The sequence below is a fragment of the Rhipicephalus sanguineus genome, chromosome 1 (assembly GCF_013339695.2).
Source record: "Rhipicephalus sanguineus isolate Rsan-2018 chromosome 1, BIME_Rsan_1.4, whole genome shotgun sequence".
Classification (NCBI taxonomy): Eukaryota; Metazoa; Arthropoda; class Arachnida; order Ixodida; family Ixodidae; genus Rhipicephalus; species Rhipicephalus sanguineus.
Genome location: NC_051176.1, coordinates 281,786,811 through 281,803,269, shown reverse-complemented (window position 1 = coordinate 281,803,269; position 16,459 = coordinate 281,786,811). Strand labels below are relative to the sequence as shown.

General features: G+C 43.6%; 1 protein-coding gene across 1 annotated transcript in view; it reads left to right on the top strand.

The window, feature by feature from the left end:
• Positions 1–12,022, top strand: part of LOC119379131 (pre-mRNA-splicing factor SLU7) — a 47,422-nt gene extending 35,400 nt beyond the window's left edge. Inside the window, exons 13-15 of the mRNA XM_037648319.2 lie at positions 579–800; positions 6,226–6,384; positions 10,452–12,022. Coding sequence (XP_037504247.1) covers positions 579–800; positions 6,226–6,384; positions 10,452–10,613 — 543 coding nt within the window. The 3' untranslated portion in view covers positions 10,614–12,022. The remainder of the gene's footprint in view (positions 1–578; positions 801–6,225; positions 6,385–10,451) is intronic.
• The last annotated feature ends 4,437 nt before the right edge of the window (positions 12,023–16,459 follow it).

The window sequence follows — 16,459 nt, the reverse complement described above, 5'->3', positions numbered from 1 at the left end:
TGCCAAGCTTTGCCAAGTTTGTGGTGAAATTTAACACACACACATTATTCTTCAAGCCCTTTCACTCTCACTTTGGTACTAATCCAATGAGCAGATTGTGCATCAGCTCACTTCAGTGGCTGTAGCCCGGGCTGCAGACTGTCAGAGCGAAACGCAGCAAATTGCAGTTTGTTGCAGACTGCAATTGCAGTCTATGCCTGCCGCTGTGTGCATTGGGTGGCCCGAGTGCACTTCCTCTGTCAGTTGGCAAGCTATTTCAAATGTGCAGTTCCTTTTTGAATAGGTACACCTCCAAAATCATACATTGCAGCACAGGACAGCAGACTGCCAAATTTGATGTATTCATAAACATATTTATACTGCGAATGTAGTCATACAAACTTATAAGCATAAAAATAAACCTCAACTATAAAAATGGGAACATTAACAGGCGAGTTTTGTGAGGTTGTTGCTTGCTTGCTTCCAGACTCAGCTTGCTATTCTGGTTTCCCTCTCACCAGAAGCAGCAAGTGCCGCTGAATGCGTTAAGTGTTACACTACAAAGCTAAAGAAATATTGTTTTTTATCATTGTACGCAGGCTGGTGGTGCAATGCTTTTGCCAGCCAAAATAATGGGAGCTCCTGCTGTCAGCACTGATGCTGGCCCCAGTGAGAATGTGGATGGTAAGGTTGAGGAGAAGGACGACCAAAAGGTTGATGAGATGGTCAACGAGAAGGTCAAGACACCAGAGGAGGAAGAAAGCAGACAGCCTTCATCAGAAGAGCAGTGGAACGAACCACCGCCTGTTGCCCCACTTACTGTAAGTTCCTCATGTATTCACTACGCCTTCATTTGTGATTGCTGTGAGAACAAAAGTAGGGGTAGCAATCTGATCAGAGAAATATGTTCCCATAAACAGGAGTTCTGTTTGCTGAAATAAATCTGCAGGATTCCAGCACTATATGTCAGGTGCATTTTTTAACACTGCCATAAAAAGATTTTAAGCATCAAGAAGTGACTGTAATAACTATAGTTTTTACAAAAGAGAGAGAGAGAATTGCAAGGTGCTTTAAAAAATCTATTTTGGATTTTTTTTATTGCGTTAGTTTGCCCTACGGCATCAATACACATTACACAAAGTTGTGCAACTGTATTTCCTCCATGAAGTCCAGGAAGGGCCTACGATTCGGACCGTATATCTATATCTGCAAGTCATGCGGCCTGGTGTTCTGAAGCCCCGCACGGCGTATACCATATACTATTGCCGATTATAAGTCGACTCCAATTATAAGTCGACCCCCCAACTTGCAATCCCTTCTAGGGGAAAAAAAAGTGGACTCCGAACACAGCCTCATGCTGTGGCCATAGCTCACCAATAAGATTTTCAGAAGAGGGAGTGATGCAAAGAAACATTTATTTGCCCGTGAAACATTGCTTACGACTCGTCGTCGCTTGAGAGAAGGACGCAGTCACGGTCATTGCCATCGTGTGAGCCACTGCTGCTGCTCGCCGTCGGTACTGAGATGCCGCACGTGGAAAATGCCGCGTGGACCATGTCGGTTGGCAGTCCATACCAGGCATCGTTGACAGTACGTGCTTTTGCTTCAATATCATTGTAGCAACCACTCAGGCTCTTGCTTCTCTGGTCGTGAACCCAATCTCGAACCGCCTCCTCAACATCAGGGTATCGTCCAGACTTCGGTCCGCGAAAGGAACAACGTGTAGCAGTGCACGCGAAGATCTTGGTCTTTTGTTTTCTCCATTCCCTCATGCACTTTTCCGACACATCAAATTTGCGCTCTGCTTCAACGTTGCTTTCCGACTCTGCGTAGAGGATCGCTTGCCTCTTGAAAGCAGTGCTGTACTGTTGCCGGCGTAGCGGTGGCATCTTGGTGTCCGTTTGGCAGCGTCGCAAATCGCGCACACCACTGCTCGCAAGCGAAGCGAAATGCAGAAATGACGAACAGGCGTGAGTGCAAAAAGACGCAAAGACGCTTGTGGGCACATGTGACTGGTCATGTGGTTTAGTTCCTTGCGAAGTGTTGCCAGCCCACACGCCACTGCCAGCTTTTCTGTGGAACGCCGATGGTTTGTCAACGAATCGTTTCTATTGTATGAAAACAAAACTGCAGGGCGCATCGCAAGATAAATTCCTCTTTATTCATAGAGCATCGTTCGCCTTCTATCAAAGGTTTGAAATGCTGCTTTCGAGACCGTGTTTCCCAAGCAGTTCGCATTAATGCCGTGCGGCGGTGATTTTTAAATGCGCTCCGTAATTTCGCCCCGTGTGGTTTCGCTATAGTTTCGCGATCGTCGTGGCAGATCACAAAAATGTCCGGCTCCGGAAGCAGTGCGCGCGTTGGGAGATAGCTGTTGCCGCGACTCCGCTGCCTCTGCGGCTGATGTTATCAATGCATCAAATAGCAGGAAATCCGAGGATGACGACCTTTCGACGGACCCCACAGATAAGTCGACTTTACGATTCCACGTATAGGTCGACTCCGATTATAGGTCGACCCCCGAACTTTGGAAGGTCATTTTATGAAAAAAAACATCGACTTATAATTGGCAATATACGGTAGTAGTTATCAATTCACAATCTGGCCTATACACGAACTGCCAGAAGTCTCAATGGTCGAAACACCTAGGTAAAGTGCCAAAAAAGAAATATCTGGCTTTGTTTGTGTAACGTCCAACAAAAGCAACAAAAGAAAAAGCTTGTGAGTTGTTGCTGCTTGAACGTATGCTTGCCTGCCATCCAGTGAGTCTATACATCCACCATTATCAAGATATAACTGCAAATATGCAAATGCAAAGTGCAAATGGTAAAAAGTTACGAAAATTTGGTTCACGTAAACCAGCAGTCTCAAACTCACCTCAGCTAGAGGGCCGCAAGGGCCGGGACTGTGAAGGAGGCTCAGATGGGGGGGGGGGGGGGTGAACACGATGTCACCTAACGCTACCATTTGAAAGAACATATTTTACCATATCTCATATGTGGATCATTTCTAAAGAGGATTTGGCCTCAGAATTCGAGAAGCATATCGATAATGATCTCCAGAATAATTCAAAATCTGGACGCTGATTGTGAAATATAGAGATTTTATTCCGTGGTTACGTTTTAACACAAAGTGACCGCATGCGGTGCCTCACGAGAAAAATGCTTGAGACCAGTCTTGTCTCTATAGCTTATGCAAACAAAGCGTTATTAATTGCAACGAGCGATAAACAACGTGAGTACCATTTGGTGAAGTCATGAACATTTTATTTCTTGTGAAGCCGCGGGCCACATCTGAAATGTCTGCAGGCCGCGTGTTTGAGACCCCTGACGTAAACAAACATTTTTTTTGCATTTTTTGCTAATATACAACATTTTTTGATAAACAAGCATCTTTTGCTAATGCAAAACTAACTTAGAGGTCATTGTTGCATTTAACACTTTGCATCCAGAATTACAGTTAACTCTCGTTAATGGAACCTGAAGGGACAAGGAAAATGTGTTCCCTTTGAACCGTAGTTCCATTTACTGAGGGGTAAACAGGGGTGCAGAATTCTAGTATGAAACCAATAATATTAGAGGAAGTTGCTCCATTTAAACAGCAATTCCATTTAACATATTTTCGTTTACTGAGAGTTGACTGTATGTCTAAAATACTTTCCCAAATTGCTAATTTTTTTCACTTCTCTTTGGAACCGGCACGTTAAATAAGCACAAAAAATGCATTCAAAACAATATTTTTTCTTGAGAAAATAAAGGGGAAAAAATGCGTGAGATATAGAAGAAAGTTGGCTTCCCTGCTGGCTTGTGGTCAGTTTTGATGAAGGTATTGTAGCGGACAATGAGGATGATCTTTATTAGCATCTCCTTTGAAAGGGGGTGATGACCAGTAGTCACCTAGCCTGTTCATTGCAATCGTATATTACTGCATCATATTACAGTCTAGCATCCTGGCTATCCTGGCAAGAAAAAAAAAATAATGAAGAAAATCATTATTTTTTTTTTCTTGCAAAGACACCGCAGCTAGTCTACGGTAGGTGGGCATGCTGAAGTCGTCTAAAGGAGGTAAAGGGTTAAAATACTTAGATTCTACTGTATAGTTGCAAGACATATATCTCTAGTTCCCCCCAAAAAAACTATGCAATGGGGCATGATTTTAGCTCACTTGTCGGCATTCATGGGTGGTTAATTTTCTTGTCTGCACACTCGTTATGCCATAACTGTATATATTTGTGTGCTGTCAAGCATAGGTCGGCAAAAAATGTGGAGCTCACTCAGACTCACTCATGAAAAATATTCTGCCCTCAGCGCTCACTCGGACTCAGACTCACAAAACTTTTCCTCAGCCGGACTCACTCGGACTCAGACTCACTCAAGTTTTTCTCAGCCGCACTCACTCGGACTCAAACTCACCAATTTATTACTCATTCGGACTCACTCAGACTCAGACTCACGGCTCTACCTGAGTCTGAATGAGTCTGAGTGAGTCGACTCATGATTCCGTTAGCATATAATTGGCTTTGTCGACCATGGTGTCAACGCTCTTTCACAGCAATATCTCGCATAATTGGTGCTCTACTTGGCGCCTTTTGTTCACGTACCTTCAAATATGGGTTATCAGTGGTTGCAATCCAGTAAGGATATTTTTATTGAAAGGCAGGACTCACATGAAATATTTTTATCAAGAACTTCCTGTGAAAGAGTTTCCGGGGGCAGGTCTTGGCACCTCCCCCCCTCCCCTTACAATCGAAACCAAAACTATAGTACAACCAGTAACAGCAGGACAAACAAGAAACAAGTGGTTACATTCATAGGTCGGCAAAAATATTGCAACTCACTCAGACTCACTCAAGAAATATATTTTGCGCTTAGAGCTCACTCGGACTCAGACTCACCAAAGTTTTCCTCAACCGGACTCACTCGGACTCAGACTCCCTAAATTTTTCTCAAACCGGACTCACTCGGACTCAAACTCACCGAAATATTACTCACCCGGACTCACTCAGACTCAGACTCACGGCTCGATCAGAGCCTGAGTGAGTCTGAGTGAGTCGACTCATGAGTGAGTTTGCCGACCTATGCTGTCAAGTGCTCATCCTGCCTGCTGGTGGAGGCTTCACATGTCAGGTATCCAAGTTTCTATTAGAACTGAAAGCCGTGCAAGCTGTTTCTGATTCATGGCTAAACTGCTGTTTTTAGAAAAATGACACTAGGGCTAAGTGCTACAAGGCAGTACTAACTGAATCACCACCTAACTTGTCTTCAAAAAAAAAAAATGTATGCACCTACATTTTTTGTTGGTCGGTGCACTGTGTTTTTTTCCTCCTCATTAGTATTAAGGGGAGACGTGGGTCTTAAAAAATGCTTTTTTAAAAGTTGGGTGAATGGCATGAAATTTAATACACTTATTCGGCTTTTTCTGCAGATTCAAAATCTCTAAGTAGATTTTTAATAGCTGCATTAGAACAAAAGATATGCAATTTCTAACACATATTTAAGCATATTTCTTATGGGGATTTTTGGCAACTTTGCTTTGTCAAACACAAAAACAAAGTATGTGGTAAGATTGCCAGGAAGCTGGTCTAGCCGGTGATGCTATTTATTTTCTTATAATGTTGTTCACCAAATTATAATTCTCGATTATCAGAAATAGTATGCAGCAAAAAAATTTCACTCACATTTACGTCTATTTATTTTGCATTCAAAGTTTGTTGAAGACAATCGGATCAGCATCACCGGCTAAACCAGCTCTCTGGCAGCCTTGCCACATACTTTGTTTCTGTGTTTGACAAAGCAAAGTTGCCAAAAATTCCCATAAGAAATATGCTTTTAGAGATTGCACATCTTTTGTACTAATGCAGCAACCAAAAATCTAATTATAGATTTGAAATCTGCAGAAAAAATGGGATAAGTTTGTTAAATTTCGTTCAGTTCACCCAACTAATAAAAGAAATAAAAAAAAGACCCGCATCTCCCCTTAAGTTTGTGCCAAGTTGCTCCACATTTTGCGTAAATTATTTGAAAATTTGTATATTGGCTGTAGACTGTACTGATGTTTGCCTGGGACAGGAAAGCATGCTGATATCAAAAACCTTCTGAAGCCCTATACACTATTCTAAACAATCTCTGTACAGATGCATGCTAATCTCTCTTTTTTTTCTTAGTGACACTAAATTATCCTGCTACCTTTTGTTCACACGAGAAAGAGTATGTGATTGTGCATACTGTCTTTCCTCGTAACCTTAAGGTCACCAAGTCTCCAGAAAAGGCGAAGACAAAGAAAAAGAAGAAGAAATCCAAGAAAGCCAAGAAACAAAAACGAGTGAAAAGCAGCAGCAGCAGCAGCTCAGACAGTGAGGACTCTGATGCCAAGGCAGAGAGAGAAAGGAAAGAGAAGATTAAGAAGGTAAGACTGGTGGCATTTTATCTATCATGAAAGATTGAACTCTTTTGTGCAAGTGTACCCCCGCGCCCAAAAGTTTTCGGAACACGAAATTTCCGGGATAGCTATATTCCTGTTTTGTGGGAGAACACAGCCTCCAAATAGACGTTCCAGCCTATAGTAGTTCTTGCGATCTACGCAGCTACCTGCTAGTTTAGAAGCACCGTGCACTAAAGAGCAGAAATTCGCATTTGCAGAGAAGCCCACGTTCCGTAAAGTTTTGTGGGCGGGTGTACATGAATGTTTGCAGTTGTGTTAAGCAGATTGAGCAATATTGTATGCATAGCGACAGGGGTGCATTTAAATGAGTAGTTAACTGTTAATTATTGTGCATTTGCCCGCCTTAAAGTTTGAAATATACTATGTCTGAAGAAAGGAAAAACAGAATTTGGTGGCAAATAAGAATGAGGTTGGCTGTTACACTTTGTTTTGTAGGGATGTTGCGTCAGGCACTGTCCTTTGGAGCTGCAGCAAGAAGTATGTACACCATAGACAAGCAGTGATGTTTTAATAACAGGGTGTCTACCGACCGGGAAAACTGGGAATTCTCAGGGATTTTGGGTAGTCTGGAAATTGTCAGGGAAAACTCGGGGAAATTGTGCTCCCATCAGGGAAAATCCACAGTAACTTTATTGAAAGGCAACGAAAGTCGCGGTATCGCTGGCTCGATATTTTGTGAATGCATTTTTCAAATCAAACGGCCGCTGCGGCTGCGGGGAAGTGGCGCACCTCGATGCTGTCATCGCCTTCAGAGCGGTGAAGTGGGAGAGAATCCGGCTAATGCGTGGCATGCGGGAACCATGAACCACGACACATCGTATTGCGCAATGTTGTGACTACGCGGTGTAGTTCTGTATTCTTTCTTGCGCGTGCTGTGCGTTAGCGCCAGATATGGTGTTTTTGTTATCGCCGCGTGTCAAGTAACAAGCATGATTAGTTGTAGAAGCGGTAGCAGTAGATGTAACGAGCTTGAGTTATCTTGCAAGCGATCGCAATCGTTCAGGAAGCGGATGTCTTCGACAAGGCTGGTATCTGGCAAGCCATCCCGATCGGCGAGAAAAAAGACGACACTTGTTGGCTGTTATCGGAGAGCTCACTCGCTCGGATCCCGAGCTTCAAAGATGCTATTTAGGACTCCGTGAAGAATAGAATAAATTTCCAGGCAAGAGCTAGCCTAACTAACGGGCCCATTCACAGCAAGTGGAAGCTTTTTTCTTTCTTTTTTTCCCGATGAGGGCACTGCTGAAACAAGTTTTAGGCAGTCGATGGATATTTTTGGTGGCTGCAGCTCGCAATTACCAGCCACACCACGTGGATGTTTGCTACAAAGCCGAATTACAAAATTTTTCAGAGCCAAGGCATAGCAGCGACCGAAATTCGCAACACCAGCACGGGTCCCATTTACTCGATTCGGCGCGCGATGTCGGAAAACAGTAACGTTTCCACCATAATCGGATGTGCCGTAATTCAGGCTGTTTCCGTGCTTTCATGCGATCTTAGCCCGCAGCTGTATTGTTTTTTTTTTTTTGTGATAGCAATTATATAGACACTCCGACGCGAATTTTTTGCCTTCGCCATGATCTTCCTTATCAAGTTCAAATCGCGATCACATCACCCCGCGCGTCGTATGCTCCATGCGCACGGTGTAAGATATATACTCTTTAGGTGTGGACACTCCTCGGCTTGCATGCAGAGCGCGTTCGACCAGATAAAGTAACAACGGCGCGCGTCTGTTGGTCCGGTGACCGCAGCGGGTATCTAGCGGCGGGAAGACGCAACTTAAAGAGAGAAAATGCTTTCTGCACCGTTGCTATAGCAACCGACGCAGTCGGCGGCAACGCCGGCGTTCGCTGCATGTCTTGTTTTTCGCTCGTGAAAAACGCGGTATGCGTTTCTAACTTGAGTTGCTGGGGTGCCGTAGCCGCGTTCGCTGACTAGGAAATTCAGATTTCCCGCGAAGCGCCAGTTGCTACGGGAACGCGTTTTTGTGTTGAAGTTGCATCTTCCCGCCGGTAGGTATCCGCTGCCGTCAGCGGTCCGACGGGCTCTCGGCGTTGTTACTTTATCTGGTCGATCGCGTCTCGCGAGTGTCCTCACCTAAAGAGTATATATCTTACACCGTGTCCATGCGCGAGCGAAAGCGCGCGAGCGCTGCCGACGAACGAGGCCGACCGTCTCGTTTGCGCGATGGGCACATAGAGATAGGAGCCGGTGCGTTGGGAAGGTGGTGGTGGTGGGGGGGGGGGGGGGGGGGGGGGCTGCGTGAGCCCGACAGGAAGTGCGTACTTTGTACCAGCGGGCGTGGTCACGTGCGCCGCGGTATTTTTAGAGGGGATCAGCAGACGGCTCATACCTTTGTAGGTGTTGTGCTCTAGTTGCAAAACTTGCGTTGAAGCCATAGCAGTGGCGGATCCAAGGGGGGGCGTAGCGGCGATCCCCCCCCCCCCCCCTTAAGCCAGCCCCGCCCCCTCCCTTCAGTGCTTGTCGTCCACCTCCTTTGTCAGGCTGCCTGTTGAGTTTGCCCCCTTTTTCAGGTTGCTTTGCCTGCCACTGCTCAAAAGGGGTAAAGAGTATCTTGTCCCTGCTCTCTACCTCTCTCATCGCTCTACCTTTTCCTGCTTCCCTATGCACATTTACAACGAAGGCTTCTTAGGCATGGCCATAATCCCCTCTGGGCTGTTGTAAATATGCGTGACCCACCAAAATGCACTGCTGTGCGGGGGCTTCAGCCTTTGTACCCCCCCCCCCCCCATCCGCCCCTGAGCCATAGATAGGGCACTTCTCTTAGTGCAGCAGCTGCGTTTCCTGAAGGAGCGAGCTGCTAGCCTATATTCATATAAAATTCCTCAATGTTGCTATCGGATTTACTATTTTGCTCTCGCGGTGAAACTGTGACTCTTTTTTTCTAACGTGGGATGGTTTTCGATGTTTTGCGTTCATGGAGAGCAAATGGTTCGGCTGGGCAACATGGTAGCAGAGGCGTTGCATTGCTCTGGGCAACGTGCGAGGATTTGACAACAACCCGCAGCAGCAGAACAAGCGCAATTCCACAGTGCATTAAACCCGCATTTGTTTCGTATTTACATGTGACACTCTGGCAAGGCATCTAACTGTGATTGCTGCACCTCAGGCTCAACAAAATTGATTTTTTTCATGCAAAAAAAAAAAAAAGTTTTTTCATGTTGCCATATTAGTCGAGCATTCTTGTGGCATTTGCAGTTTAAGATTAATCCTTCAGTAACTATGCCTTGCATGAAAGGTCGAATTTCAGTTTAACGAAGTTTCAATATAATAAAGTGAGTTGCCGCTTTTACCAACTTCGCTATATTGAGGTTTAACTGTTCTCTGTACTATTCAAATGGGATTAAGTCATTTTTATTTTCTAACGTGCGTATTAGAGAGTGACATCACCGAGCAATATGGTATCTACCCACCTTGACATAAAACAAGGTTCTGCTTCACTCAGGGATTTTTAGCAAAAACACTCAGGGAAAACCTGGAAAACTCAGGGAATTTAAAAAAGTCAACTCGGTAGACACCCTGAATAAGTTCAGTTATGAAATTTTTATTCATGAAAAGCGTCCAAAATTTTTACTTGACATTATGCGCCGGTTCTGTAAATTTGGTGTCGCTGCTATGGGTAGATCTCAATATTAAGGCTTTGAAAAATTGGCCTGCTGCTGCATTAGTATTCTTTATAAATCAGTTTTGCTCGAGCTCAGGTACATACAAAAGGCTGCAGGGTACTGGTATCAATGTAACAACTGTAAACACAATTTTTTTGCTATAGAATTGCAGAGGGGCCATGTATGTTATTGCATTCTTGCATAATTATGGGTATTATTCGAAGCTTTGTGTAAAGAAATTCTATTCCTCAACATTCTGTATATTTTTCATCATGTTTATGCCTAGAAATCGAATACTTCTATTTGACTTGAAGCTACTTATTCACACAGGAAGTGGTTGTTGTGTAAAAAAAGTTTCTGTTAACCTTGTTACATATTTCTTTGTGCTCGATTCTGTTTTTTCAGGCCATGGAGCAAATTGATAAAGACAGAACTCAAGAGACTGATGAGCGAAAACGCAAGTACAACAGCATGTATGATGTGAAAGCACCGACTGAAGAAGAAATGGAGGCCTACTTCATGAAACGCAAGAGGGATGATGACCCAATGGCATCATTTATGTCGTGATCATTTTCTTGCTTTTGTGTCGTCTTGTAACTGTACATATTATTACATCTATTATGCAGTGTGCATAAGTGTTACATTTGTCAATATGTGGCATTCATTTTATAGTGTCCGAGTCACTGGTCGATTGGAAAAGAAAAAAGTGTATGCCGTTTGACTATGTAAATGCGTTTTTTTTTTTACCAGAGTATGGTGTGAGCATAAATTGGCTAAGGCGAAAAATTGTCTGAATTTTAGCAGAACATGAGACGCTGTACTATACATACATGCTGTTAAAATGCTATGATTTTTTTATAACCTGAAAGTGTATTTCCTTGGCATTTGTTAAACACAAAGGATGTGATCACATGACAAAACTGTAAAGTGAATTAAACATAAGTTTAAAAACATTGCTTCCTGTATTTGGCATTTGATAAGTTTATACCTTTATGTGTATGTACATAGTTGTGCTCCGAGCAGTTTCTAAATAGCAACAAAGCTCACTTCATTCAGCTTTGCATTATTATTTGTGTACCAAATAAGCAGTGCGCAAATGTTTGGATAGATATATGTGCTGAAATAAACACTGACCAAATGAAACCAGCTTGCATGCTTTTGAAGCCAGAGTGAAATCAGTATATAATGAAGTCGGTAAGATCAGCAATTTACCTGGTTTTGTTGAAGCTTTGATTGAAATTTGACCATTTTAAGCAAAATACGGCCACAAAAGCTCCTTTTGGCACGGGAAGTGCCGGGAGAATGTTTGAACAATACATTGGCACAAAAAAAACTAATTTCAACAACGTGAAAAAAATAATTTTCTTTATCCTGAGATCTGGTGAACGTTGGCTTGATGCTGCACCGGCAAAGACCTCTTCACAGTGGTACACTTGTGAACCTGAAAGAAATGCAGGCGAAACGCACTGTAGTAAGTAATATGGAATAAGCGAAGCTATCGTGCCTGTTCTTCTGCCGCGGCTTGTCACCAAAACCTCGGGTCTTGTCCGGAGTAGTGCGATGCCGATGCTGTCATGTTCACTGAACCGAACCACTTGCTTTCCACTCGCTTCAATGAACACGAAACGTCGATAACCGTCGCATGCCACAAAACTTAGAGCTGTGGTCCAAAATTGTACAAAAGTAAGGCAACAACCTGAATAACTCAACCATATTGCCACTGGCCCCTGCAGAAGTTTCAATTTATTGCATCGGTTTTCCTCTGCGGCAGCACTGAAACATTGTTATATCGAAATCAGAGATAAACATGCGCTATATTGAGGTTCAAAATACATGGTGTTCTATGGACATGAAGCTTTCAAAAGTTAAATACTTCGTTACATCGAGGTTTAACTATATGTTGACAGGCTATGCACTTCACACTGATTGTTATTATTATTTTGAAACTGTGAATAAAGTGTATGTACATGTATGGACATTTGAATGATGAAAATAATGCCGGCAACATTGCATTAGTGTTACTTTATTTTTTTATTTTTTGTACTTGCACATACATCAGCTGGCTTGAAAGCTCATACACATTCTAACCCTGGAAGCTTGGCTCAGGCCACTTAGTGCGGCATTGTCCCTGTCACGACACAGACTTGCATGCCTTTCGATCATGCAACCTGTCCGGTGACATGATGCGGTCTAAGAATTACTCAAGGATTGCTCGCAGTGTTTCTTGCACGGAAAAAAAAAAGCATGAATTCGCAAACAGCAGAATTTCTTAAAAGTGCTCCAGTGTGTTACTGAGAGACAGTGCAGTGTCTGAAGATGTGTTCGATAACCGAGTAACGCATAGAGCATACATAACTTGACTGCTATGTGGTACAATTATTGGCTGCAACACTTCTCTGAAATGATTTGCAATGGTCACATGTGAATTTTGTCTCGACTCAAGCTGACTAGCTTGTTCACTGTTTACAGTATAGTGTTAAAACAAATTGGCATCCACCCTGATAATAGAATAACATAAGCCTAATGTGCAGCTCGTTACAACTACTAGAAGTAGCATGAACAGTTTACTCCCAAGTTCTGGGCTTGTGTCTCCTGGCTAGCAGCTAATGCAGCTGTTCTCAAGGCCGCCACTGGGTGGGCCTCAGTCTCCAAGCCTGCAGATTTTGGCTGGGATTTTACTCATCAAGCCTGCTAACAGATGTCAAAGAAACTATTTTATCAATACAGCCAACTATAGCAAAAGGCCATTACTGGAAACTGCAAATACCATAAGAAATTTTAATATAATTAAATCGTGAAAATTAAGCCTGCTGACCTCGCATAGAGCACATCAAGCCTTCTTAACGTAACATGAGTAGTTACTATTATTATTCTCGATCAGTTTTATCGTGCTTCGGAACATGCCATACACATAGGCATTTGGAGGCAACTGCCACTACAGGAACTGTGCCAAGAAAGCATGCTTAGCCGTGAGCTGCGATGATGGAGCCTAATGCAATTTAAAGCCTATCATCTGAGGACTGCATAACCAGTTCCACGCATGAAAAGAAAAGTTGAGGCTGCTGAGTTTTGGAGTGTGATGAATTCTGGACAACAATAATTTTACTTTGAAAACTGAAATTGAAATGCAGAATGACGCAATGTCCCGCCGTGAGCAGACACAAACGGGTGTGATGTGCTGTTTAATAATAATTTGTGGGGTTTTACATGCCAATACCATGATACTGTAAAACTGTGAGCATGTCGTAGTGTACTGTTTACATCACACTGTTTCACGATAGTTGTTATTAAGCTGTGATCTCACTGTTTTCAGCATGAGCACAAAGTGAGCTTCCCTATCGAGCCACAGTCTTGCAACAAGCATGCAGCCTAGTGCAGCTTCTGGCTCGGCAGCATTGCTTTCGCATACTTCAGTGCAAGAGACACTGCTCCTTTTTCCAAGGCAGTCGGCGTGCAGTAGGGCAAAAGGTAACGCCGAATTCTGCTTTAACTTTTTTGTGATATTGCAGTTATGCACGAAGCATAGAAACATGGGCGTCCGGAGGGGGGTGCAAGGGGGGGCAGCTGCCCCCCCCTTGGAATTTCGGATAATATTTTCCTATGCAGTTGCGATAAGCTACACAGCTTGATTAGCACACTCAGGTCCTGGCCTTCAGGTTTGCCATTCAATTTCGCGCCTTACAAACTACTGACTAATCTTGCCTGTCATGTCACGGCAGTGAAAGAAAGGCTGCCAGTACTGAATGCCCCCCCCCCCCCCCCCCCTTTGCGAATGCACCCCCCTGCAAAAAGTTCTGCGGACGCCCTTGCATGATAGAAAAACCTTTGACTAGCGACATTTTTCTGATGTTTTCACTGTTAAGATTTCAGAAATAAACAGAAGCTGATGCAAAATTTGTATTGCCATTAGATATCCACTGCCATCACTGGACCAATGTGTGCGAACCATTGCCCTGGCTGCTACTTTATATCATGCCTTGCAAGCAAGCTGTAAAGTGTACCCGCCTTAATATTAAACTGTGTATCATAATAATAATAATAATTGTTGGGGTTTTACATCCCAAAACCACGATATGGTTATGAGGGACTCCATAGTGGAGGGCTCCGAAAATTTTGATCATCGGTGTTCTTTAATGTACACCTAAATCTAAGTACATGGGCCTCAAGCGTTTCACCTCCATCGAAATGTGGCCGCCACGGCCGAGATTTGATTCCGCGACCTTCGGGTCAGCAGTCGAGCACCATAACCACTAGACTACTGTGCCGGGTTAGTATACATGCAACCTGTACCCTCCCACACCATTTTTTTGCACAGCTGCAATGCCCAGTCTCCACATCGCCAATCACTTCAAGTGCCACCGTTAAGTGTTTCGAGCAGGGAAACTTTTGAAAGCCAGACATTGCCCAGCTACAGAAAATGCAAACTAATCAATGGTGGCGTCGAAATGAACTAATTGTACAGTAGCAGCGTGCAGGACATTGCTAGTTCATTGTAGCTCTGCTAACATATTTACCTGTTAACCTCTACATATGCTAATCTGTTTTCCTCCTCTGCACAAATGCAGGTTGATGGTGACTGATCACCTGTGAGTAGAGTGGCAGAGCATGGGCAGAACAATAGTTCCCTGGGAAACTCTGTGGTTATCCCCATATGAATCTAGGCAAATAGATGTACCCAAGCCATCCTTGCCTTACCTACGACAATGAACAGTGCAACCTTGATGGTTAACTTAGAAACAGGGCAATCCAGATGGACTGACAACAGTTGAAGCTAACTTTACCCTAAGGTAATACCAGTGTCATAGTCTGGAAAATGCAGTATGCATTGACCAAGTACTCTGAATACCAGGTTGAAAACTGTTTATTGATTGAGTTGTCACATTCCAACGTATGTTTCGTTGAGTGCAAAGGCGTCAAAGAGGAGTTCCAGTGCATGGTGTGGATCTTGTCGTACTTCGCGAGGTGAAAACACGCCTTGCACTTGTAGAGCAACATGCGGTGGATGAAGGCCTCATTGTCTGGCAAGACTTTGAGAGCACAATGATAGATGTCCTGGAGATGGTCCGGTCAGGTGAGTACTTGACCGCCAAAGATTTTCTTGATGGTATTAAAGGCAGAACACATGCCGTTTGGCTCTTTCCACACCAGGATGCAACTGCCGACAGTGTCCTGTAGTGGAGAACTCGTGTAGTGGTGAAGGTTAACGGAAATGACACAATCGGGTAAAAAAAAAAAGTTCTTGCCAGCACTCAGTAGGGACACAATTTCCACGCAGTTTATTCGGGCCATGACCAGGCTGAGGCAGAAACATCCTCGTGGATGCCACCGAGCTGAAAGTTTTGAAAGTTCGATCATAACCACAAATGACATGGATACATTCACGTAAAAGGTAGAGTGGTCATCACAAAGAGCATCAAAGAAGGGCTGCGTGTTCTGGTACATTTTGATAAAGTTCAGAGCACAGCGTTGAGATCTCGATCATTTCCTCTCATTTTGAGATATTCCAATACTCGGGGCTCACTATTGCAATACTAGCTACGCTGGCATCTGTAGACCAAGTTGATGACCGATTTGGTCGCCCGAGAAAGCCAGCAAAGATAACGCATCGACATGTGCCGTTGCTCCAGCTACAGTTGTGGATGGGATGGACGTGGGGGAGTGTAGTTTATTTTTTAATTTTATTTATTTTTACATACTGCAGCCCACCATTGGCTATAGCAGGAGTGGCGATAACATCGCATATCACTTGCAAACAGAAAATCAATTGTGGGCAAAGAGTGAACATTGCCAGTCAGTGCATCCCAAAATTCAATAGTTGAGGGAAAATAGCTATGTTTGTACAAGTCAGGTCTAGATAGCAATGGAAAGACATAGGTTGTGCGAGCTATGGGTACCAGAAGGTAGAACAAACAAAGTATTTATCTAAGTGGGTACAGCATGGAGAGTTGAGGCATGAAGTAACTGATGACCAGCCAGTACATGGAATAAGTTCTCAGTGGAAATGAAAAGACCATGAATTATAGCGTTATGGTTCTTTCTCTAGCACACGTACAACTCTAATGTATTCTATAAAATCTTTTTCCAAGTTTTTTTTACTGCCTTAAACAGATGTTTAAAAGGTTGTGTCAGGTTGCCAAAGAGTTCCCCTGGCTTATCATGAGCCTGAAGCATGGCCATAAACTGATGGGAGCCTACCGATGCCTTCTCCTCATGTCTTAAAAAATCAGGACGTTAAGAAATTGCAGCATGAGGTGACCATAAAACAGTAGAGTGCATTTTGCTCTTCAATTTCTAGAAGGTCATCACCTGATGTACTGCAGAAAATTGGCACCTCAGACTCTTCAGCAATGAATGCTGGTGTGGCATAACCACCATCCATTACCTCCCAATTTCAGTTTCCATGAGACACCAGA